Below are 24,803 nucleotides of genomic sequence, written 5' to 3' on the forward strand. Positions count from 1 at the left end.
ATATATATATATATACACACACACACACACACACACACACATATATATATATATATATATATATATATATATATATATATATATATATATATATATATATATATATACATATTAGAAGCAAAGGAGGCTTTCACCCACCAAAAATCCACAAGTTGGGTGAATGACCTAGTCATTATTTGCTATACTCTCACAGCTCTGGTTGAAGAACCTGTCAAAATGATTGCAATGAAGGAAAGCTCAGATGCTACAGGCATACAAAGTAGCAGTTCTGCCTTGCTCATGGCTTCAACAATACAGGCAGCAACAAGCAGCAGCTCCAGCATGGCTCAGCTTAAATTTCAAAGCATGTCAAAAACTAGCATGACTTCAATGACATCTGAATCAGTTGTAGCCATGGGTTCATGCAGCATGATGGAAATGTCTACTCATGCACATGTTGCGGGGTCTTCCCTCAGATCCATTTCGTACAAGTACAAAGGTGAGGAAAAAAGTGGTTTGTTTTAATATGTTTATACCACATACAGTGTTGTGGCAGTACTAGAAACATCACAATAACAAACTTAATTTAATTTGTTGTTTTAATTTATTTAACAGGTGTACCACCTAAAATTGAAGCTGCCCCTGAGGATATTAGCATAGAGTCCGGAAAGGTTCTAACTGTGGCCTGTGCTTTCTCTGGAGACCCAGTACCAGATGTTCAGTGGTCCCGTTCAGGGAGAATACTGTCCAGTGAAGAGAGTGAAAGGCTCCAGATTAAGAACACTGAGGACACTACTACACTCACTATTTGTGGCATAAAAGAAAATGATGCTGGAGCATACACCCTCAAACTTTCAAATGAGCTTGGCTATGATACTGCTACCGTCAACATCAAAATTCGCTCTATGTGAAAAAATATGTATTAATCCAGTCCATACCCTTTTTCCTTTCTTCAATATATTTTATTTATTGAATGAGTAAGAAAAATAATGTTCTAGATAAAGACCTGGATCTCTGTTCTGTAAATATGAACTATTTTTATACCAAACGTGACATTAATTTATGCCAAACTAGACTAAAGTCTAAAATTGTTATAAAATGTGCCATATTGGGTAATTACGACTTTTTGAACCATTTTTCTGTGACATGTACATAATGTATATAGCCGAATTTAACGGTTATGGAGAATGTATGAATTGTTATTTATGACAATAACTTAAACAAATTGAATGAAATGTTTAACAGGAGAAAGTTTCTCATGGAACGAATACCCTGTGAAACCTGAAACAAAATTATGTGCCTCAACAATACGTTGAAGTCTTAAGATTGCCTCAACAGGTAGAGAGGCTCCCTGTTGAAGTTCTACTAAATAAAGGGACAAATGCACTGTACACCTGTGCATATAGTATTGCAGTATTCAAATGAATTTACAACTTGACCATAAGACCTTGAATGCTGTTTGTGTCTCACCCTCACATAAGCAGCATGACTAGGTCTTGTGTTCAGACTGACTATATCATATCACCATTTTAATGACATGCTGAAAGTGCGAGCGGCCTGCACAATGAGCTGATGATGATATGCGCTTATGTTCTGTCAAAGGACTGTTTGAATTTGATCTAATGAAAGCAACATCACCTGGCCATTAATTTATTTATCAACTCAGATACTCCTTTGCAGAATGTATGCCACCTCTTGGAGGAATGCTAGGTTATATTGTGTGTTTTTGTGTTAGTGTGTGTTAGTGTTAGGATCTCATTTTGCCAGGGTAATCATCAAGCGGTATACCACAGTAAAGACATCTGCTGTGCATAGAAAACTACATTCAAAAATAAATGAATGCAATACCCTGCACTAGGATGCAATAGCAATGCATATATGTAGATTTACCTATATATTCTGCCTCCTTGAGTTTTATGAATTTTTGATTTAATAAAGCATGATTTCAGCACCATAAATCTTAAGCATTATATTTCATTATTGTTTTAATTTTTTATTTACTAAAAAAAACTATTATAACTTAATCATCTGACACGGAAAATATTTTGTCTTATGGCTACCCCAGACTACTAGTTACTGAACACTGAACCTTAAACAAACATAAGAAGAACACAGTCCACTCCTGTAAGCCGAGAACAAGTATCTGTTCAAATTAAGGGCACAAAATCACCAAACTAGGGCACTTACAATACTTATTAATTGTGTCTAAAAATTTAAATTAATTATTATTTATTTATTTATTATTAATAGATTCAGATTATTTGGACTGTGAAGATAGATAGATAGATAGATAGATAGATAGATAGATAGATAGATAGATAGATAGATAGATAGATAGATAGATAGATAGATGGGGGGGTTTATTCCGCTTCTTTGTGAGATAGAGAACAGACTCTGTACTACATTTAACAATTATTTATTTAACACTAAATATAAAATTTAAATAATATATAATAATAAATAAGAAAGTGCAAAACAACATTCAAAATTTGCCTCAACAACAGACAATTTTAACAAACAGTATACAAACTACAACTATACAAGTGCAAAACAACATTGTCAAAATGTTGCAAAGTGATCAGTCACTGCTTATGGCAGAGCTGACATTTAGCATTGCTACAGGCTATCCTTCTTGGTTTTAAAAAGAAGGATCTTCTTGGTTTTCTTTTTTCCTGGATAAAGAACGTTGTAGAACGTCTGGCGAACGATGATAGATAGCACGAAGATTGTAAAAACTGATTATTTCCCACTATTAATTACATTGTCTTAATGGAGTGTAACTACTGTAGCATGTAAATAATGCACATAAATAACGTGAGCAAGAGCGCTCAACAATTATATCGAATCAACAGGCACGTGGTTTGTTCTGTGTTTTGAGCCTTGTGGTCCTTATCATTGGCATCATCAAAGTCATCGTTCTCTCCTTTCAGTATGTAAATAGCACGCTCACTTAGAGCTGCGTGATTAATCGCTATTTTCGAATTTGTGGTTTATGTCGATGTTGAAATACGAAAGTTGAACCAAAGAGCTTGTTTCCAGGCGTGTGTGGCGCTGCGAGATAAATAAGACAGCGTCGGCCCCAAAACACCAGCTAAAAAGCAGGTAAACATAGCAGACACATTTCCCCACTGTGTCCCATATAAGAAGGGGCCTTGATGGAAAGATATTACTGATGCTGTGGCATCGCTAAAGACATTCTGCCCATATACACAGTTGAAAAGGATTTATTCATATGCTCAAAATAATCAACCCTCGATACAAGCTTCCAAGCCAAAAGTATTTTTCAGAAGTCGCCCTCCCTAAGTTATACAAGGCTACAAGAAGCTTGTATTGTCATTACAAATATATATAGCTGTTGCAGTACACAGTGAAATGAGACGTTTCCCCAGGACCATGATGCTACATAACACAAACACAGAGCTAAGTGTAACCATGGTTACCAGAGTGTGACAAGTAAAAAAAAGACAGGGCTGTCAAGTGTCACGCATTGAGAGTGACAGTCACGCATTTTGGTCTTTTGTCACGCTCTCCCGCTACACATCGTATTTCTCATGCAGAAAAACTTTTTGTCTATTTATAATATATTTAATAAACCGCAGCGCCCAAAATGTATCAGTCCGCACCGCTGTCTCTATGGAACCGGGCAGGAATCAAGCGTGTCTCCTTCTTAGTCGAGCATGACACTTATCAGCCAATCAAAAAAAGAGGCTACACAATAGCCAATCAGAAAATAGCACTATCTGGGTAAGATTTAAAGGCAGGGTCTTTCAGCGTCAATTTTTGAAAGCCAATGTCGACATTTGAAATCACCAAAACAAACACGCCCCTAACCCAAATGGGTCCCACCCCTGTATTGATAGCTCCGCCCACACATACATACGTAACCCAGGCAACTAATGGAAAGAAATGTGTCTTTTGCAGATAAACAAACAAGCAAAAATGACACACAAACATAATCATGTAAAGGACAAAGACATATATTAGTTCTGTGTAACAAAGCAAAACCAACGTTACTCACCTATCGAGAAGGAAAAAAGCGCCTCGGCGTCTTAAGTAAAGTTGGTCACATATTCACAGATTGGAGTTTCCATAGTCCACAGTCAATAACTCCTGAGCTAAACGCTGTTACTACACAAAACACGGTTGTAGCTGCGTCTCTACATTACTACGATAGAAAAGAGGTGTTATTTGTGTAGTAACAGCGTTTAGCTCAGGAGTTATTGACTCAGGAAACTCCAATCTGTGAATATGTGACCAACTTCCTGCTCCTTCAGTTCTCTCCAGCACTGGAAAGCTGATCCTATATTAACACGTCCTACTTCTTACCTTATCGTATACCTTTCTTTCTTTGTATAGCTTTCTTTCTTTGTTTTTATCCTCCATGTCAATGTTAAAATCGCTTTCTGAAAAAAAACCTCAACACGAAACAGCTTGTCTCTGGACGGGACATTGTCCTCAATCATGACCCTAAAAATGTCTGGGCTTGAGCCGAACTGTTTTAAATGGGAGCAACATTACAAATGATAAAGGAGTCCAAAAAGGCAACAAACACTTTCAATAAACACCACCAGTCATAATCTCTCTCTCTCTCTCTCTCTCTCTCTCTCTCTCACACACACACACACACACAAATTAATAAATGGAAATTAAACAAATACGCTTGTCACGCTTGCCTGTCTTCAAAACTTGAGAAACAACAGCCCTGAAAAGCAAGGCTGGCAACTCTCACGCAATGCGTGACACGCATTCAGCGTGAGAATCACGCAATTGACCCAAATCTCACGCTCTCATGCCACACCCCCATATTCTCACGCAGACTCGTGCAGCAGTGAGGGGAAAAAATCGCACCGCATGATCTCGCAAAGCAACGCGCAGAGAGACCAGACAGACAGTGTAGTGAGATTTTTGTGACAATTGTGAGTGAAATACACAATTTATTCCCATAAACTGTGTAGTCAGCCGTTCTCCCTCCCATCTGCACCGTGTGAATTGTGAACGCAGGCAGGTCAGTGAGTTACAGGGCGCTCCGTGTCTCCGTCCAGTTTAGGCTAGTAACTAATAGGCCTATGCTGTTATATAGTTTATATAGAATTAAGTTATCATTAGCAGAGTTGTTTGTTTTGCAGCACTGAGCAGTTATTTTACATAACTTTATCATAAAAACAGTACAAAAGCATTTCCAGATGACAAATATCTGGACATGCCTGGTAGTTATGTTACTGTACTAGCTAACAGTACTGTAATGTTAATTATTGTTTTTTAAAAACAGAATGTCAAGTCAACCACATCCCATATTAAAATGATTTTATTTATATCAATCATAACTCATCAATCATGTCCAGATATTTGACTGGTGGTGGTGTCAGTATGGATAAATTAGAATTTTCTGTTATAGGATGTTATCTAAAGTGTCAGGGACAGGCAAGAAAAGAACGCTTGTATCAATGTGGGCAGCTTATCAGCCCTCCAAGAAGTCCTGTGACCCTGAGAAGCAGCAGGAAAAGACATAGGAGGAACATGAAAGTCTATCTGAGACTTTAGAGCAGGAGACAGTTGAGCCCTCAGATAAAGAAGAGAGACCAGGCCAAACGATTAAAGCCCAGAGCGGAGCTGCATCCTATCGATGCTCCTTTAAAAATGAATGGTCAGAAAAATGGCCATTCATAACAAAGGGAACACTAAGTACACATTATTGGTGCTCTGTATGTAGGATAGAAAATGCTTGCTGTCACCAGGGAATAGCAGATGTTACTAGGCACATAAACAGCAAAGGCCATCAGGAAAAACCAGCACTTACAATAGAGCACATGTTAATCTGTGAACATGTTAATCACATGTTAATCCTATTTCTGTAAAATGTTTGTGAAAATTAAATGTAATGTAAATCTCCCAAGAAATTCTGTACAGATACCAAATACTTTGACAATCAATATATACTTAATACACTTCTGCTAATACAATGATTTTTTTTCCACACCAAGCCATGCCCCTCCATAAGCACCTCCCCATAACCAAAGCCACGCCCCCAAAATCTCTCTCTAAGCTGAACTCAAAAGTTGGCAGCCCTGGAAAAGGCAATGTTATACATATATTTATATGAGAACATAATAATGTAAAAAGTCTTGTTCAAAAGAAATAAACGTATAAAAGAAAATGTTAATTTTATACGAATATATATTATTAATTGGTTATTGTGACCAATGAGAGCGCAGAATGCGGCACGGCAGATTAATTAGTTTCCGGGTTTTACACGTGTTTTGCAGGTGCAGTTAACAGCAGCTCGCTTATTCTGCACGGATTCCTGTTGAGCGCAGTAACGAAACGACCTCCGAGATGAATTCTGATTTATGTGAGTGAAATCACCAACTTTATTTTGCAGTAAGAATGCAATTGATGGTCAGTTGAGTGAAATCCATCATGTTAATATCGAAAGATCTGGTGATATGTTTATACTCTATTAGCATCGGAGAATTGTTAGTGTTTACAGAGTGTATTTTGTTTAAAAAGGAGAAAGAAAAGGATCTAAAGGAGACAAGGTACATCCATGTCTCTCTGGATCTCCTTGATAAGTAAGCTTGCTTATTAATAGTTACAAAATAACAGCTAACTGTGTGATAAATTATTTGACCAGAAGTAGTTAGTTACAGTATATGTAAATGAGTGTGTTATGTGGAAAAAGAAAGTCACAGACTGCCTACAGGAAGGAAATAATCTTTATTTGAAGGAATCATGTACATGTATTCAAGCTCTGTTTAAAATGTATGATGCATTTCTGTAGGCACTAAACGAGGTGGTCTCATCGTGCTGAATGGCGGATGTAGTCCAGTTTATTGTCCAGGGAGACAATATGAGTCTTATGTAAAACTGCATTTTTACTACACGATTCAGTGCATTAGGTCGAGGAGAGCACGGGCTGGAGTGCCTCATCCGAGCCAACAACAGCTACCAACCAGGCATCGACAGGGTCCAACAGTCGCCAAGAAATACTGAGACGAGGCACCGCTCTGTATTCATTACAGGAGGCCATGGAAAAGTGCACAAAGAAGGCCCTCACCATCGGACCGCTGCGTTTACCACGGCGACCACAGCGTTTACACCGGGAGTCGGCAGAGATAAGCTGGGATCCCCGATAGAAGCGTGTGCAATGTCTTGTGTCCACCATAATTAAACTTTACTAAATCTTTTGCAAGGAGTCTGAGATCCAGTAACGTTTGGCGATTGACATTTTGAACAATAAGTGACACAAACAGCATAAACATACAGAGCGTTAGCAGAAACAGACGGCGAGCCAAACACACTGGCGCCATCATGCATCACTTTCTAAAAAACAAATGTACACCTGAAGAGTTTGTATATTAATGTAAACTATTGAACATAGTAGTGTTTTCAGTGTTATAAAGACTAGATTTGCGTCTATCTAGTATGTGATGAATTTTGGTCCAATGCCAGCTTCATCATCACAATGCTTGACCTTCCTCAAAGTCAGGATCAAAATCAGCAGGAGGATGACAGAGCTCAGCCACGGGCGGGAGATTCTGTCACATCTTTCACCGTAAACACTCCAGTGAGGCATGAACCTGGAGTACCAACATCAGGAGAATCTCCCACCAACCAAGGTCTCTCTCTCTCTTTCTCTCCCTCTCACACAAACACACGTGTCTTATATAAAACTGCATTTTACGACACGATTCAGTGCATTATGAAATCTTACATATCACTTTTTTTGGAAATTATTCTGTGCTTCATGAAACATATCGTTATGAATCGATTCTTAAATGTTTCAGTGTGTCTCAAAACATTGTGTGTAAAAGATGCACTGGTTCTTTATTGGCCAATAATTCAACACGTTAAAATCTTGTCAAAGTTTCACCAATAATTAATTAGATTTGGATTCTTATAATTTCTCCAGTTATCATTTCTCCAACTACATTCTGAAAAGAAACATTTTGACTGATGGTGCGGCTTTTATTTACTTAACGAGGTACACAAGGGCAATAATTACTGGTAATGTCAGTACTGTTTGTTTCTCAGACAACACCTCAGACAAAGCCTTGTGGGACAATATAAGTATCAGACATGGATTCATCAGAAAGGTGAGACATCGTTTTGTACTATAAGTACTGAAGAAGCTGAATAAATGTTTCATTTAGAAACACTGTCATTGGTGTTATTGCAGGTTTATCTAATATTAGCATGTCAGATGTTGGTCACAGCCTCCATCTGGTAGCCGTGTTCGCGTTTGTGTGAGTATCAATAATCATCAGATGTGTGAAAACACACGTCCTCACGATTACACACCTGACACATGTGTGTTTATTTCCTACAGAGAGCCAGTGCGTCTTTTCATCACCAAGAATCCGGCGATTTACTGGGTGTCGATGTGAGTTTTGGTCATTTATGCATATTAATTACAAACACAATGTGTAAACAGACCTGATGACGATCATGTATTTGGGTATTTTGTTGTACATCAGTGTTTTTCTCCACAGAGCTGTTTTTCTGCCATGTATCTCATCTTTATGTGCTGTGAAACTGCCAGGTGAGTTCATCCATCTCTCCACACAACAAACACTGAACCACCAACTCCATGAGTACTACACACACACGCTAAACCCATGTGGCAGGTGCAAAGTTTTGGCACAGTGTATCCTGTGTTACATTGGCTTCTTGCCTCACAAACCTTCAGATTAATGACAGAGCTGCAGGTTTATCTATTATGTCATATGACTTACACCTAATGGGGTGTTAAAACTTTCCTGCATCTCCATTTAAGGGTTGAATTATTTTTGTCCTACTCTGTTGTGTTTACTAAAGTGTGCATTAAACTCTACACAGAAATGTGTATGACTCTATTCCATTATCAGAACAGAGGACAGGAATTGAGGGATCATAAACAGAAGGTGAAATAAGAGCTCCTCTGAATTTGGTCCTTCTGTTCTGATGCCGAAATTCAGACTGAAGGACGGGAGCATGTCAGAATGTTTTAGACCAAAAAGTTTTGCAGTGGATGACAGGATTGTTCTGCTCTTCTCTGGTAAACGAGTGTAGGAGCTGAAATGTGCATGGCTAAATCTGTTTCTCTCTCCCACAGACTCTCACCAAGTCCTACTTGGCAGGAACAATATCAAGGTTAGACACACACACACACCTACACCTGGTTACTGTTAATGTGACAAAAAATATAAATCTATTAAACAACATAAACTGGACATCTGTCTCATGAACAGATGAGGAGCAGGAGTATTCACTGATCAAGAAGAGGCATGTCTCTCACACACACACACACACAGTCAGGACTCGGCCCGGACTTTTGGCCACGTGCTTCTGTTTATGTTCCGTGTCACGTATCTGTCCCGCCTTTGTTTACTCCTCCCCGTCTTTACGCACACTACTGTTCCTCATGTGTTCATTGTCATGTCTATTTAACCGTGCCGATGGCAGCGCGGAATCATCGTCAGTGCACCATCGTCCTTTGTCCTGTTTAGTTTGTCTGAAAGAGAGGGAGAAATGCAGGAAACACGAGGGAACTGGGAAACCACAGGAGCCTACCACGCTGTTTTAGCAGCGTTCAATTCAGCAGTGTTTTTAAAACGTAACCCTCTTTTGTGGTTCTAGTTATTACAAGACGAAGGTTGTTTTCTTGGCTGTGGGAATAATGACACTGGTCTGTATCGCAGTAAGAGTCTTCAGTTTCCAGACCAAGGTAAAGACCGTACACGTGCTCTCAAAACACACCTTTGTTCAGCCTTATAGAATGAATCCATTGTCTCAACAATGTGTATGTTCAGGTGGATTTCATCTATTGTGCTGGTGTATTCTGTGTGTTGTGCTTCTTATCAGTGGAATCATCACAGCCATTGTTCTCTCTTTTCAGTTGTAAGTAACTCTCACTTTAACAAACTCACTAACACGTACACCGTGTAACACTCACTGTAACACACACACTGTGTAATAATATAGAGTAGATGAGGGTGGGGTAGACAGACTTGGAGATTATGCACGGACAATCGTGTGTGTGTGTTTTAGTGCTGAAAGAAACACTCCTGAATCCTGCAGTAATAAAATAAACTGATGAGTTTTCCTTTCTGTGTTAGATTCGGTGTACTGCACATGGTGTACGCTGCTCTCGGGGCAAACGCTTTCACACTGAGTTCAGCCTCAACACTCGTACTATGTGTTAGTACTGACCACAACAGCTGGTCTAAATATCTAAAATGTTAGGAAGAGTTTTAAACTTGTGATGTACATAACATTCTGTTTTATGACTGATTAAGGACCAGAAAAATGAGTAGTTAATGTGAATTTTGAGCTACTGCAAAAACTGTGGTGCTTCTGGCGTATAACACCAAGTTGCTGTTGAGGAACCGCAGCCTGACTGCAAATGACCATGTATACGGAGCTCTCTCAATATATTGTAAATTCCAATTCCAGCTGCTCTAGCAGCAGATATGGATGAATAATCAATTCAATCATATCCTGTTCTGTTGAATTGTTCTGAATAATCAATTTAATCATATCCTTTTCTGTCATGTTTGCTGGTTAAAGTTTGCCTTTTTTTATTCTTTTATTTATTTATTTTTTTGTTGTATTTGTTTCTATTTTAAAATATAAAACTAAATAGATGTTTAAACGTCTCTGCCTCTTTAATCAGGTTGTGTGTCGTGTTTGCTCTCATCTATGGTGTGAATTTCTGTGCTTTGATTTGTTTATTATGCTGTTTGTTGGTTCTGTGTTTTGTTTGTTCTTTCCCTCTCTCTTTTCTCTGCTATCTGTCTCTTCAGATTCCTGCTATTGGACACCTTTCCTCTCAATCTTGATTTATCCTGTGTGACGTCATTCATTGATCCACAAATCAACACCCGATCCCGCTATTTAAACCTGCCACCATTCATTCATGGAGCTCGCTCATGTGTCTTAACTTGAACCGTTTTGATAACCTGTGTGCTAATTTGTTTGTTGTGGTGTTTTTCCGATTGTATGTCAGACTGTTCGTTAACCCAGTTTGTTAGTCACTTGTTCTGCGTCTGTATGTTTGTGTTTGTGACTTTGTTTATATTGGGGAAGGTGGACAGGTAAGTACGTCATGTCACATACATTGTGCAATACGTAGGAAATCCTTACTGTATTAGACGCACTATTTTAGGAGCGTACGTTTTGTTTGGGTAGTGTAGGTTGGTTAGGGCGTCGTTCGACGCTGAAGATTTTTCATTACCTTTTCCTTTGTAGCTTAGGTTAGAGGGTTAAATTCTAGTTAGAGTGGTTTTGGGTTTGCTTATTTCTTTGTTTTGGCACCGCTCGTGTCCCTTACCCCTTTTGTGTCTGTTATTTTGTTTTTGTAAATTGTAAATATTATCACCTTTTTCCACTTGTCACCACTACTGAACACTGTATATTAATAGATACAGGTTTTGCCCACTATTTGTTGTCCTTGTCTTTGATTACCACATACACACCAAAAATCACACTTTATAATAATTTCATATTGTTGCATCCCCTCCATACCCCTAAACACCTTCTGGGATCATAACAAATTTGGGGGCTCGTCCGGGAAGCCCCCAAATTTGTTACGATCCCAGAGGGTGTTTAGGGGTAGGGATGGGACAAACAAAAAATCACACTTTATAATCATTTCATGTTGTCACATCCTATTCATACCCCTAAACACCCTCTGGGATTGTAACTATGAGTCAGAATAAGACCTGGGACACTTCTCAATCCACAGCCGTGTGTGTGTGTGGCCATTTTGATATAGATGTATAAAATACACTCAGAGGTGGTGATAAAAGGCATCTTCCATACAGTGCTAAGTCTACAGAGTGAAGAGGCAAAGTGTTTTAGCTCTCCCTGTTGTACCCCAGGTATGTGTGTGTGTTCATGCACCCTTCCTGGTTACTGAAGATGTATCCCTTTGAGTTATCACCTCAACAAGGCCACATACGATTTTCAGTTCTTATCGAACAAGTGCACACAAACTCCCCTAAAGTTCCCATAACATTTGAAACAAGTGTCTCTTGTTCTTTCTCCCTATTCTGGCACACAGAATACTGTAAAAGCACATAACATTATATATAAACACACCATATTTAAAATGTCCACTACATTTCCCTCTTTTTTTTGTCCCTTAGGACAAACTATATAAACAAAATTTTAATATAATCATGAATTAAGGCATTCAAAACACAGTTTTAGACAGAATATCAGACATCTTTTACCTTAAGCTTTTCAATGACATCTTCATTAGCTAAAACAGACACTGGATATACTGCTGTTTCTTTGAGGTATAGGCCCCTCTGGTTTGAACATAGGAAAGGATAGGAAGAGAACAAGCACAACTCCAATTAGTGACAAAACATTAATCATCAAAACCATACATACAAGGTTCAGCTATAAAACTAAAACTTAAGAAAATGTTGCTATTTATGTGAGGGAAAGACCTCGGTTGATCGCATGCAAGAAAATAAATCTAAGCAAAGCTAATTTATCCATCTACATTCGTCAATGCCGGAGCATAGTCAGTTTGTGTTGGATCAGGCGGAAAGTCAATGTCTCTAAATTGTTCTCTCCACTCATCCAATTTGTCGTCTGTTCTCTCTTCAGATTCTCTCATCAAATTTCAACTCTCTGTGTCTTGGTAACAGGATATTTAGGATGTGTGTCGGGTGATTCATGTGGACAGCATTAGACTTTAAGTGAACCTTCACCCTTCTTGACGTGTATCGGTGCTCAGAGTGCAGGCACTGCCCTTTCGCACTCGTCCCACCTCACCGGGGCTTAGGAACACTACCAGTCTAGGCTCATGAGTGAGTGCGGGTGTAAAATAAATATCTAAAATGTTAGGAAGAGCTCTCAAGTTTCCAAGGAAAATCTTTTGATGAATTTTAAATTGAAGGTATTTGCACGATTTTATATAATGACAATGATGATAAAACATTCAAGCAATGAAGTTTGCGTGAAGAATATATAACTATGTCATAAATAACAATGAATTAAAATAATTTAGAAGAAGGGCAAAATTGTAAAACTTGAGAAAATGCAAAAAGACCAAAAGGACTGAGGTACTATGACATAAATATAGATTCAATTTAGGAGTTGAGAATAGTAAAACCTTGTATACTACTTTGTTAAATTATGGAAGTTTAGTAAGTATACTAAATGCATGTGTATGGGGGTGTTTGTCAGATTTGTTTTTCTATAGATGAAATTGATCTGGAGTTAAATGAGGAAGAAATCCAACTCCAAGAGTCCAACTGGAGCTGGTAGATCTCTAGATGCCTCAGGATTCTCACAGAGTCGGCCTCATCTCAGTGGAGGTCCAAAATCTTCATCGCATGGAAGACGATTGGAGCTGGTACAATTTCTGAATGCCTCGTGATGGGTAGAAAGAGAGAAGCAGTGGAGAGGGATTAACATATCTGCTGTTCATAATATTAGCAAGCACTAGATGATAATGTGCATTTGGTCAGATCTAATAAAGCACAATATTATGGTATGTATTATGTGTACACCTGACTAAAGAGATGAGTTTTTAATCTACATTTAAACTGGGAAAGTGTGTCTGAGCCCCGAACACTATCAGGAAGACTATTCCAAAGTTTGGGAGCTAAATACTGAAATACTCCAGGAACATGATGCTACACAACACAAACACGGAGCTAAGTGTAACCATGGTTACCAGAGTGTAACAAGGAAAAAAGAAAAAATATATAAAAAATGTTATACAGTACATATATTTATATGAGAACCTAATAATGTAAAAGGTCTTTAAACTTATGCAAAATAAGTAAATGTATAAAAGGAAATATAAATTTTATACGATTATATATTATTAATTGGTTATTGGTGTGACCAATAGTGAGCAGTCTTCAATTTTAGAAGGGCCAATGAGAGCGCAGAATGCGGCACGGCAGATTAATTAGTTTCCGGGTTTTACACGTGGTTTGCAGGTGCAGTTAACAGCATCTCGCTTATTCTGCACGGATTCCTGTTGAGCGCAGTAACGAAACGACCTCCGAGATGAATTCTGTCAAAGGATTTATGTGAGTGAAATCACCAACTTTATTTTGCATTAAGAATGTAATTGATGGTCAGTTGAGTGAAATTCATCCTGTTAATATCGAAAGATCTGGTGATATGTTTATACTCTATTAGCATCGGAGAATTGTTAGTGTTTACAGAGTGTATTTTGTTTAGAAAGGAGAAAGAAAAGGATCTAAAGGAGACGAGGTACATCCATGTCTCTCTGGATCTCCTTGATAAGTCAGCTTGCTTATTAATAGTTACAAATCAAATCATCATTTTTGTTTAAGAAGAAAAAACAAGGGGAATTAAACCTGTGAGTGATGTATGTAGGTAAAAATGTGTAAAGCTGTATTTGTGAAATAACAGCTAACTGTGTGATAAATGATTTGACCAGAAGTAGTCAGTTATATGTAAATGAGTGTGTTATGTGGAAAAAGAAAGTCACAGACTGCCTACATGAAGGAGATAATCTTTATTTGAAGGAATCTCATACATGTATTCAAGCTCTGTTTAAAATGTATGATGTGCATTTCTGTAGGCACTAAACGAGGTGGTCAGACTTAAACATGATGATGATGATGATGATGATGATGATGGGACTCTTCATAACTCTGAGGAAGGTCAGACTTAACCCTCACTGCACACATGTTGGTTATTCATGATAAATCTTATTCAATGTCATTTCTTGGTTGTCCAACAATAGTGCGAAATCACAGATCATAAGTCAATGATAGTAAAAAAAAAACAACAAAAAGAATCCTTAAAATTTGCAATAAATAAAGCTTAAAGCACTTCAAACATATTAACTAAATGAATTTGATACAGGTGCAGATTGGTATCATAATATATTTGTCATGTTATTTACTGCATGTTCCTCACTCCTTTTTTTTGTAAAATTTTGAACAAATTCTTATTCTTCACTCTTTGTGAAATATCTTGTTTGAGGAACAAAGGTGTAGATTGCTTTCTACACATCACTTTGGGTGTTCCTGTACACCCAGGAACTCTTTACTTACTTTTCACATATTATTTGCCAATACGAAGACTTTCTGGTTAGGGATGGGAGCTGCAGGCCCCTGCTTCCTTCTCTTCTCTCCATATTGTTGTTCTGTAGTTGTGAAGTTCATTTAGCTTCATAAGGATGTTATTTATGAGAGGCCGAAACTTGTACAGCTCATTGTAGTCAGCCAAATCTCTTGTAGGCTGGAAATATTGTTGCTGAAATTAAGAAGTCTTTTTATTGCCTCCCACCGTGAAAAGCGCAACACATGCAGGCTACTGTGGCTCCATTTATTGTACTAAATGTCATGATCTTGATATTATATTTCATATAAAACACACTCACTCACTCACTCACTCACACTCTCTGTAGTGCACTAGGCTGTGGATTGAGACGTGTCCCAGGTCTTTATACTGACTAATATAAAGTTCAGATCAGTCGTGTTTTTTTTTTTTTTTGTTTTTTTTTTCTTTCTACTGAGGTCATTTCTAGCCAGCACACTCAGCTAGTACACTAACTAGGGCACAGTGAGTGTTCTGATCTGCTCACTTCACTGTGCTGCCCTAGTGATGAGGAGGAGTTTTAAACACATCATTACTGCAGTTTAATAAATAAATACACGAATGAATAAAAACGTTATGTATTACGACCTCTGCCTCGTGTTCTAGGTGTTGAACGTCGTCTTCCGCGTGAAACGTAGCTAAACCTTTCACGGTACAAAACACAGTACTACAAAAACACATTTGTATTACCATAGTATTACTCATTGAGTTCATTTATTGATTATAAATGTTCCCTCGGGCAGCATGCGCAAAATTCAATAATGAAATCAAAAGTAGTGTATTGCGTAATTTTATTCTTTCAAAGTACTGCTGTATGAACAAAAGTGCAATAACATTTGGTTTGTCAACTTTAAACAAATAAAGTGCTTTTTTTACAGCAGTCAAAAGTTAGTAGCAGTTAACACTTCTTGTAAATCTTAACTTAAACATTAATGTAATCAAATTAAATATAACATTAACGTATAAATAAAACATTAAAACATTAATTGCCAGTGATTTGCTCGCATCAACGGTGTGCATTGCATTTAGGTGATACTTCAGACTCAAAGTACTCCGATGATAAGACAATTCAGCTTTGCAGTGGTTACAAAAAGCTTTAGTTCTATCAACTCCATCGTTTGGAAGAGGTTTAAAATAAAAATGTCCATTTAAGATTTCGGTACCTTTTTCCATTTTTCTGTCCGCACCAGATATTTTCTGTTTCGTGCTGTAGCTCTCTCAGGCACACAACAAATGCTTTCATTGGTTGAGGCGCGTGATGACGCTCATCCCAAGCAGCCAGTAGCCTACTGGTGAACATCAAACCCCTCCTGTGACCCATGGTTTGTGTTTATATTTGGTTGTATTATTAGTCTATCTATGTGTATTCAAACGCAGTGAGCAACGGACTTTCAAAATAAAAAGTATGTTAACGCGCGATAAACTAATTGTCGGCGTTAATTAATTAATGCGTTAATGCGATAAAAACGCGTTAACTTGCCCAGCCCTAAACAGAATGTTATGTACATCACATGTTCATATTGATTAAGTTTAAAAACTCTTCCTAACATTTTAGATATTTAGACCAGTTGTTGTGGTCAGTACTAACACACAGTGCGAGTGTTGAGGCTGAACTCACCAGTGAGTGTGTTAGTGAGCGTTGCACTGTGCGTGTGTTACAATGAGTGTTACAGTAACAGTGAGTTACAGTGAGTGTTACACTGTGTGTGTTACAGTGAGCATTACATTGTGCATATTAGTGTTACAGTAACTGTGAGTTACAGTAACTGTGAGTGTTACTTACAAACTGAAAAGAGAACAATGGCTGTGATGATTCCAGTGATGAGAAGCACAACACACAATACAGAACACACCAGCACAGGAGTGGAAATCCATCTGAACACACACGCATTGAGTCAGAAACCTATGTTGTGCATTGAGACAATGCATTCATTCTATAAGGCTGAACAAAGGCGTGTTTTGATAGCACGTGTACAGTCTTTATCTTGGTCTGGAAACTGAAGACTCTTACTGCGATACAGACCAGTGTCATTATTCCCACAGCCAAGAAAACAACCTTCGTCTCGTAATAACTAGAACCACAAAGGAGGGCTATGTTTTAAAAATACTGTTGAATTGAACGCTGCTAAAATGGCGTGGTAGGCTCCTGTGGTTTCCCAGTTCCCTCGTGTTTCCTGCATTTCTCCCTCTCTTTCAGACAAACTAAACAGGACAAAGGACGATGGTGCACTGACGATGATTCCGCGCTGCCATCAGCACGGTTAAATAGACATGACAATGAACACATGAGGAACAGTAGTGTGCGTAAAGACGGGGAGGAGTAAACAAAGGCGGGACAGATACGTGACACGGAACATAAACAGAAGCACGTGGCCAAAAGTCTGGGCCGAGTCCTGACTGTGTGTGTGTGTGTGTGTGTGTGTGTGTTCATCAGACAGATGTCCAGTTTATGTTGTTTAATAGATTTATATTTTGTCACATTAACAGTAACCAGGTGTAGGTGTGTGTGTGTCTAACCTTGATATTGTTCCTGCCAAGTAGGACTTGGTGAGAGTCTGTGGGAGAGAGAAACAGATTTACCCATGCACATTTCAGCTCCTTCACTCGTTTACCAGAGAAGAGCAGAACAATGCTGTCATCCACCGCAAAACTTTTTGGTCTAAAACATTGACACGCTCCCGTCCTTCAGCCTGAATTTCGGCATCGTTTAAACACAGGAATATGAACAGAAGGACCAAATTCAGAGGAGCTCTTATTTCACCTTCTGTTTATGATCCCTCAATTCCTGTCCTCTGTTCTGATAATGGAATAGAGTCATACACATTTCTGTGTAGAGTTTAATGCACACTTTAGTAAACACAACAGAGTAGGACAAAAATAATTCAACCCTTAAATGGAGATGCAGGAAAGTTTTAACACCCCATTAGGTGTAAGTCATATGACATAATATATAAACCTGCTGTTCTGTCATTAATCTGGAGGTTTGTGAGGCAAGAAGCCAATGTAACACAGGATACACTGTGCCAAAACTTTTGTACCTGCCACATGGGTTTAGTGTGTGTGTGTGTGTGTGTGTGTGTAGTACTCATGAAGTACTGAATCAATGTTTGTCATGTGGAGAGATGGATGAACTCACCTGGCAGTTTCACAGCACATCAAGATCAGATACAATGCCAAAAAAACAGCTCTGTGGAGAAAAACACTGATGTACAACAAAATACCCAAATACATGATCGTCATCATGGTCTGTTTACACATTGTGTTTGTAATTAATATGCATAAATGACCCAATGATCGACACCCAGTAAATCGCCAGATTCTTGGTGATGAAAAGACTCACTGGATCTCTGTAGGAAATACACACGCGTGTCAGGTGTTTAATCGTGAGGACGTGTGTTTTCACACATCTGATGATTAATGATACTCACACAAACGTGAACACGGCTACGATGGAGGCTGTGACCAACATCTGACATGCTAATATTAGATAAACCTGCAACAAAACCAATGACAGTGTTTCTAAATGAAACATTTATTCGGCTTCTTCTGTACTTGTACTGTAGTGCAAAACGATGTCTCACCTTTCTGACGAATCCATGCCTGACACTTACGTTGTTCCACAATGTACCCACGTCACAGGCCTCCGTGTTGTCTGAGAAACAAATAGTGCAGACATTACCAGTAATTATTGCCCTTGTGTACCTCGTTAAGTAAATAAAAGCCGCACCATCGGTCAAAATGGTTTTTTTTTCTTTCAGAATGGTGAAGTTAATAGTAAAAAAAATTATAAGAATCCAAATCTAATTAATTATTGGTGAAACGTTGACAGGATTTTAACGTGTTGAATTATTTGCTAATAAAAAACCATGCTAATGGTTCATCGCTACACACAATGTTTTGTGACGCACTGAAATTCTGAAAGAATTGATTCATAACAATGTTTCATGAAGCACAGAATAATTTCCAAAAAAATTTTATATGTAAGATTTCATAATGCACTGAATTGTCATAAAAATGCAGTTTTACATAACACGTGTGTTTGTGTGAGAGGGAGAGAGAAAGAGACCTTGGTTGGTGCGAGACTTGCGTCTGGCCTCTGTGTCGAGTTCCATGGACGTTTAGCACTGCAGACCTGCTGGCTCCTGTCAGGATTGGCCTGATAAATGCTAGATCGCTTGCAAACACAACTTTTTGTCCTGGATTTTTTTCACTTTCCGGGGATTGGATTTTCTCTGTGTGACTGAGACATGGCTGAGGGTTGGTGAGTTCAGCGCTCTTTCTGAAATCTTACCGCATGATTGCTGCTATTTTAATTCCCCATGAATGTCGGGACGAGGTGGAGGAATAGCAACTGTTTATTAGAATGTCTATAAATGCAAACAGCTTTCGCTATCCTCCTCGTTTAGCAGTTTTGATCTGAGTTTGAGCTGGGTCGTTCTCACACAGGATTATGTGCAGTTGACTATCAGCCTCCAAAATACAATAAGGACTTTATAAATGTGACTTTATAAATAACTTTTCTGTGTTTCTGGCTCAAATTATGCCTAAATACGACCGTGTCCTTGTTGGAGATTTTAATGTTCATGTGTGTTGTCCTGATAGCCAGATGGCTAAGGACTTTTCATACGTCATTGTCTCTTTTAATCTTGTGCAGTATGTGTGTGGTCCCACACAGGAGTGCGGACACACACTTGATCTTGTACTATCTTATGGTTTGCCTGTTCTTAATGTCTTTTAATGTAAACAGACAAAGATGTGGCCTCCTATCCACTTCGATCTTCTTCATTCTGCAATTTGGGTGCTTGTGGTCATCATTAACAAGCCTACCAAAAGATCCATCTTCTTTTGCAGCCTCAATACTTAATACACATAGCAGAAGGGTAAAAGAAAAGACAAAATGTTCAGTGCCTGAATTAAGTGGACAGTTGCTGCCAGGGCTCCAGACAAAAAAATTAATTAAGGAGCCATTGGCTCCTATAGGGGGAAAACCAGGCGCCAAATAATTTTTTTAAGAGCCACATAACAATAAACTTATTTTTTTTAAATTACTTACTTTTTATTCATCCTGTTGTGTGTACATCTCCCCACTTTTACAGTTCCAGCATTTTTATCTTGAATGTTCTGGGAACTGAAGTTCATGTGGGAACTTAATGTCTTTTCCAACTTACAAACTATATAGGCCCTACTGTCAAAAGAATTTCTCTTCATGCAGAATCCGAGCCAGTGACACCGACCATAATTATCTCAGCATCACTTGGCCACTGAGTGTAGTTTGGCCGCCTCCTCTTCTTTTTTGCAGAAAGCCAGCGTTTGACACATGGTTCTGGATCAAACTGTTCAAGTGATGGACCTTCGGTGCTGATCCTGATCAGATCTTCCAGTGTTGACACATGAAGTGAATTGCGTACTTTAGATTTGATCCTGTTTTGAGCTGAAAAGCCACGTTCACACTGAGCAGCCGAAATTGGTAGGACAAGCATTATCTCAACTAGATGCAAAACGTTCTGGAAATCTGTGCAGTAGGGCTCTTTTGTAAGTAGGACTTCCCACAAGCTGCAATAAGATTTATCTGAGAACTGTCCTTTTACAAGAGCTTTCAGCAATCTCCATTCAGCCTGCACAGCACTGATGTCACAGCCATTTTTCAGCAAGATGTCTCGATACCATTTCAGCAGTGTGTCAATTTCATTTTCTCCAAAAGTGTGGATGTCGTATGGCCACGAATCATGACAAAAGACTGAGAAGCATCAAATGATCTCTGCCCTTTTTGTGTTTTTGTGCTGTGTGTTGTCTGTCTCTCATCATTTCAAACCTCCTTTCAAGTTCCTTAACTGTAATGTCAACAGTTTTGTCAATGAGGTGGTTTAGTTCTTCACTGAAACCTGGGAGATCACAGCTTTTTAGTGGTATGTTTTGAAAGGAAATGCCCGTGTAGTCAGATGAGGCCGCTTTCTTAAGCCTTCTGGTCTGTTTTTCTCTTTGAGCTTTGTCCTGCTCCACCACATTATCATGCTGAGAAACTGAATTTAAGTTTGTGTAATTGAGAGATTCCTCCAACTTTCCATTTCTCACTGGTTTGTCCTTCATTCCCTTGATTGTACAAACACAGGAATCAATACTGTAGCTGCTATAGCCTGAGGAAGAATAACGGAGTTCTTCTGAAGTATAAGACTCAACTTCGAGATTTCTCCAAACAGGTCATGGAGAAAGTGACAAAACACCACAAAAGGCAACTTTTCCATTTGTTGTGACATGTGCTTTGCTCTTCCTCTTATTTCAGTGTTTTTGGATGAGGCAGCAAGGTGTTGCATGTGGAGGTGCACAGCTGTATATTGACCCTGGCCTGTAGTGACATCAGATGCAAGAAAAACAGAAAGGGCCTGGTAAATGTGAGGCAACCAGCACTGGGTTTTCTGGGTGTGCATGGTATGTTTTCCATACTAGTTGTAGCAAGTCATAGATTTTTTCAATCATTGGAACAGACTTCTGAACATCCAGCATGGCTAATTCCAGTCTATGTGGCATACAATGAAAGGAAAGAATGTGCTCTCCTATTTCTTCTCTTAAAAGAGCACCTACACCACCTGAGACACCCATGTTAACGGCAGCCCCATCTGCTCCAAAGGCTGTAATTTTCTTCTGCCACCAATCATGATCAGTTTGTTTAGCATCACTAAACAAGCATTTTATTTTATCTAATACTCCATGTGCATGGCAGTGTTCAAGCTCAGCTAAACCAATAAACCGGTTCAATGCTACACCTGCAGAAATGTGCCTGCAGTATGCAATCACATTGTCTTTCCCAGAAACGTCTGTGCCACAGTCAGTGATAATGGAGATGTAATTAGCTGTATGGGCGTGTGTCAGTGCATGTTCTTTTAGCTCCTCTGCAATGCATCCTACAAACTAAGCGCATGCTGTGTCATTGTCATACGTTTTGCTCACATCAAGTCCGTTTTTCTTCAAAAGTAACACCTGAGAGGTAAATTTTGTGAATGGTAGCTCCTCACATGCGATCATATAGGCTGCGTTAAACTTAATTTTTAGATCCTTCCATTCTTTTTCGTCACGCAGTTCGCATGCTGTCCAAACAATCTTTTTGTTTTAAATACATTGTTATTGATAAAGTAATAAATTAATATTTATATTGTATTATTTTTAATGTTGTTCCCATGTTTCCTCAAATTATTCGCAGTCTTTCTGGATTGCATTGATTGATTGTACTCCTAACTTCATTCACCATGACAAATGGAGGGAGAATACAGGCTAATTCATTTTGCAAATACAACACACCTGAAAGACCGACAATCTCGGCAACACGCGTCCATGCTTCCTTTTTCCTGTAAGCATCTCTGTATGATTCAAGAGTTGGATCATAAAGTAACGGGTGTTCGGAGACCGCGAAAATCACGCTTCTCTCCCATGTTGACGTCTGCATGATCATATCGCACATTACGTGCGACTGTCACTAGGGCCGAAATCCGACAGTCGTGTCCGTTTGTCGTGTGCAGTGTGAAGGCGGTTTCACTCATGAGCCTAGACTGGTAGTGTTCCCAAGCCCCGGTGAGGTGGGACGAGTGCGAAAGGGCAGTGCCTGCACTCTGAGCACCGATATACGTCAAGAAGGGTGAAGGTTCACTTAAAGTCTAGTGCTGTCCACATGAATCACCCGAAAGACATCCTAAATATCCTGTTACCAAGACACAGAGTTGAAATTTGATGAGAGAATCTGAAGAGAGAACAGATGACAAATTGGTTGAGTGAAGAGAACAATTTAGAGACATGGACTTTCCGCCTGATCCAACATAAACTGACAATGCGCCGGCATTGACGAAAGTACAGTAGATGGATAAATGAGCTTTGCTTAGACTGATCAAGTTTAAAAACTCTTCCTAACATTTTAGATATTTAGACCAGTTGTTGTGGTCAGTACTAACACACAGTGCGAGTGTTGAGGCTGAACTCACCAGTGTGAAAGCGATTGCCCCGAGAGCAGCGTGCAGCCACCGAATCTAAACCCCACAGAAAGGAAAAGTCTCATCAGTATATTGTATTACTGCAGGATTCAGGGTTGTTTCTTTCAGCATAAACACACACACACAATCACTGATTGTCCTTACATAATCTCTAAGTATGTCTACCTCACCCTTATCTACTGTACATTATACACTGTGTGTGTTGGTGAGTGTCACACTGTGAGAGTTACAGTGAGTGTTTTACAGTGAGTGTTACTTACAAACTGAAAAGAGTGCACAATGGCTGCGATTAATCCACTGATTACAAGCACAACACACAGAATACAGAACACACCAGCACAGGAGGGGAAATCCATCTGAACACATACACGCATTGAGTCAGAAACATATGTTGTGCATTCTGAGACAATGGATTCATTCTATAAGGCTGAACAAAGGCGTGTTTTGAGAGCACGTGTACGGTCTTTACCTTGGTCTGAAAACTGAATACTGTGATGGTGATACAGACCAGTGTCATTATTCCCACAGCCAAGAACACAGCCTTTGTCTCATAATAACTAGAACAGGGGTGGCCAACAAGTCAGAGACCACAAGCCACATTTTTTACTGTGTTCCCACAAAGAGCCACATCGTACACATGGGCACACATGAACATCACCCTATCACTTCTTCACACACACACACGTATACCTTTGCACCAGGTCAGGCAGCATTTTTAACTTGCTCTGCAAGGTCAGGTTCAGTCTGTCCAAGTGACAGTATATCGACCAAAAAGGCCAGATCCATAATCCACTCAAGGTCCATCCTCTGTATAGTCCTTGTCCTTCTCATCCATGAACAGTTTCACGGCATCCAAAAGCTGAAGGAAGCGAGAGAGTACCTGGCATTTTGACAGCCACCTCACAGTGTAGTGCAGTGGCAGGTCACCAGGAAGGTCTTGGTCCAGCTCCGCAATGATATTCTTGAATTGCTGGTGGTTAAGCGCATGTGTGCGGATATAGTTGACTTTTCCATCACAGGCTTCAAGACGTTGTCTAAATTCAATGATTTAGATACGAGTTGCTCCCTGTGGATGAGGCAGTGGAAATTCCAAAACTCAGGAAATGTTTGGTCAGCTTTGCTGGCTGGCGCTCCATCCTTGGCTATTGCAGTTAGTTTTGGTATGGGCAGATTTGCTTTCGCAAATGCAGCCATCATTTGTTTCTTTTACATCTATGCCACGGGTTCTGTCTTTTAATGGCACAATATCAAGGAGTTCTTCTTTGATCAAACAATTGTTTGACACAGACCATGCAAATATTGCCAACTGTGGCTTGTCTTGTATGTCACAACTCTCATCCAATGCGACCCTAAAATACTCACATGCTTGAAGGTCAGAGTTCATCTGTGATTCAGTAACCGTGTTAATGTCCGATATTCTGTGTTCAACAGTGTGGCGGGATAGTTGGGCATTTTAGTTTGTTGTTTTTAAGAGACAAGATTTCAACAACGTCACCGAGGCATTTTTTTAAGGAACTCCCCTTCATTGTATGGCTTTTTGGCCCGTGCAATGTTCCAAGCCAGTTGATACGATGCAAGCGTTACAGTCTCTGAGTGCTTCGTACATTTTTGGAAAAACTGTATCTGCTTTTCTGCCCGACTTGTGCTTGCGAAGTTCAGTCCATTTTGTAAATTCCTGGTCGATGTTAGCATGGAGTGAGCTGAAGTGGCGCTGAAGATTTAAAGCTTTGAAATGCGCTAATGACGCCATACACATAAGGCAGAATG

General features: G+C 39.2%; 1 protein-coding gene and 1 pseudogene across 1 annotated transcript in view; both read left to right on the forward strand.

Annotated features, from left to right (window-relative positions):
- ttn.1 (titin, tandem duplicate 1) overlaps window positions 1–1,937 on the forward strand; it is a 136,312-nt gene extending 134,375 nt beyond the window's left edge. The window contains exons 213-214 of the mRNA XM_060877288.1: window positions 194–478; window positions 595–1,937. Of these exons, the coding sequence (XP_060733271.1) occupies window positions 194–478; window positions 595–890 (581 nt within the window). The 3' untranslated portion in view covers window positions 891–1,937. The remainder of the gene's footprint in view (window positions 1–193; window positions 479–594) is intronic.
- A 5,613-nt stretch (window positions 1,938–7,550) lies between these two features.
- Window positions 7,551–24,803, forward strand: part of LOC132850639 (protein lifeguard 3-like) — a 55,629-nt pseudogene continuing 38,376 nt past the window's right edge.

The sequence above is a fragment of the Tachysurus vachellii genome, chromosome 8 (assembly GCF_030014155.1).
Source record: "Tachysurus vachellii isolate PV-2020 chromosome 8, HZAU_Pvac_v1, whole genome shotgun sequence".
Classification (NCBI taxonomy): Eukaryota; Metazoa; Chordata; class Actinopteri; order Siluriformes; family Bagridae; genus Tachysurus; species Tachysurus vachellii.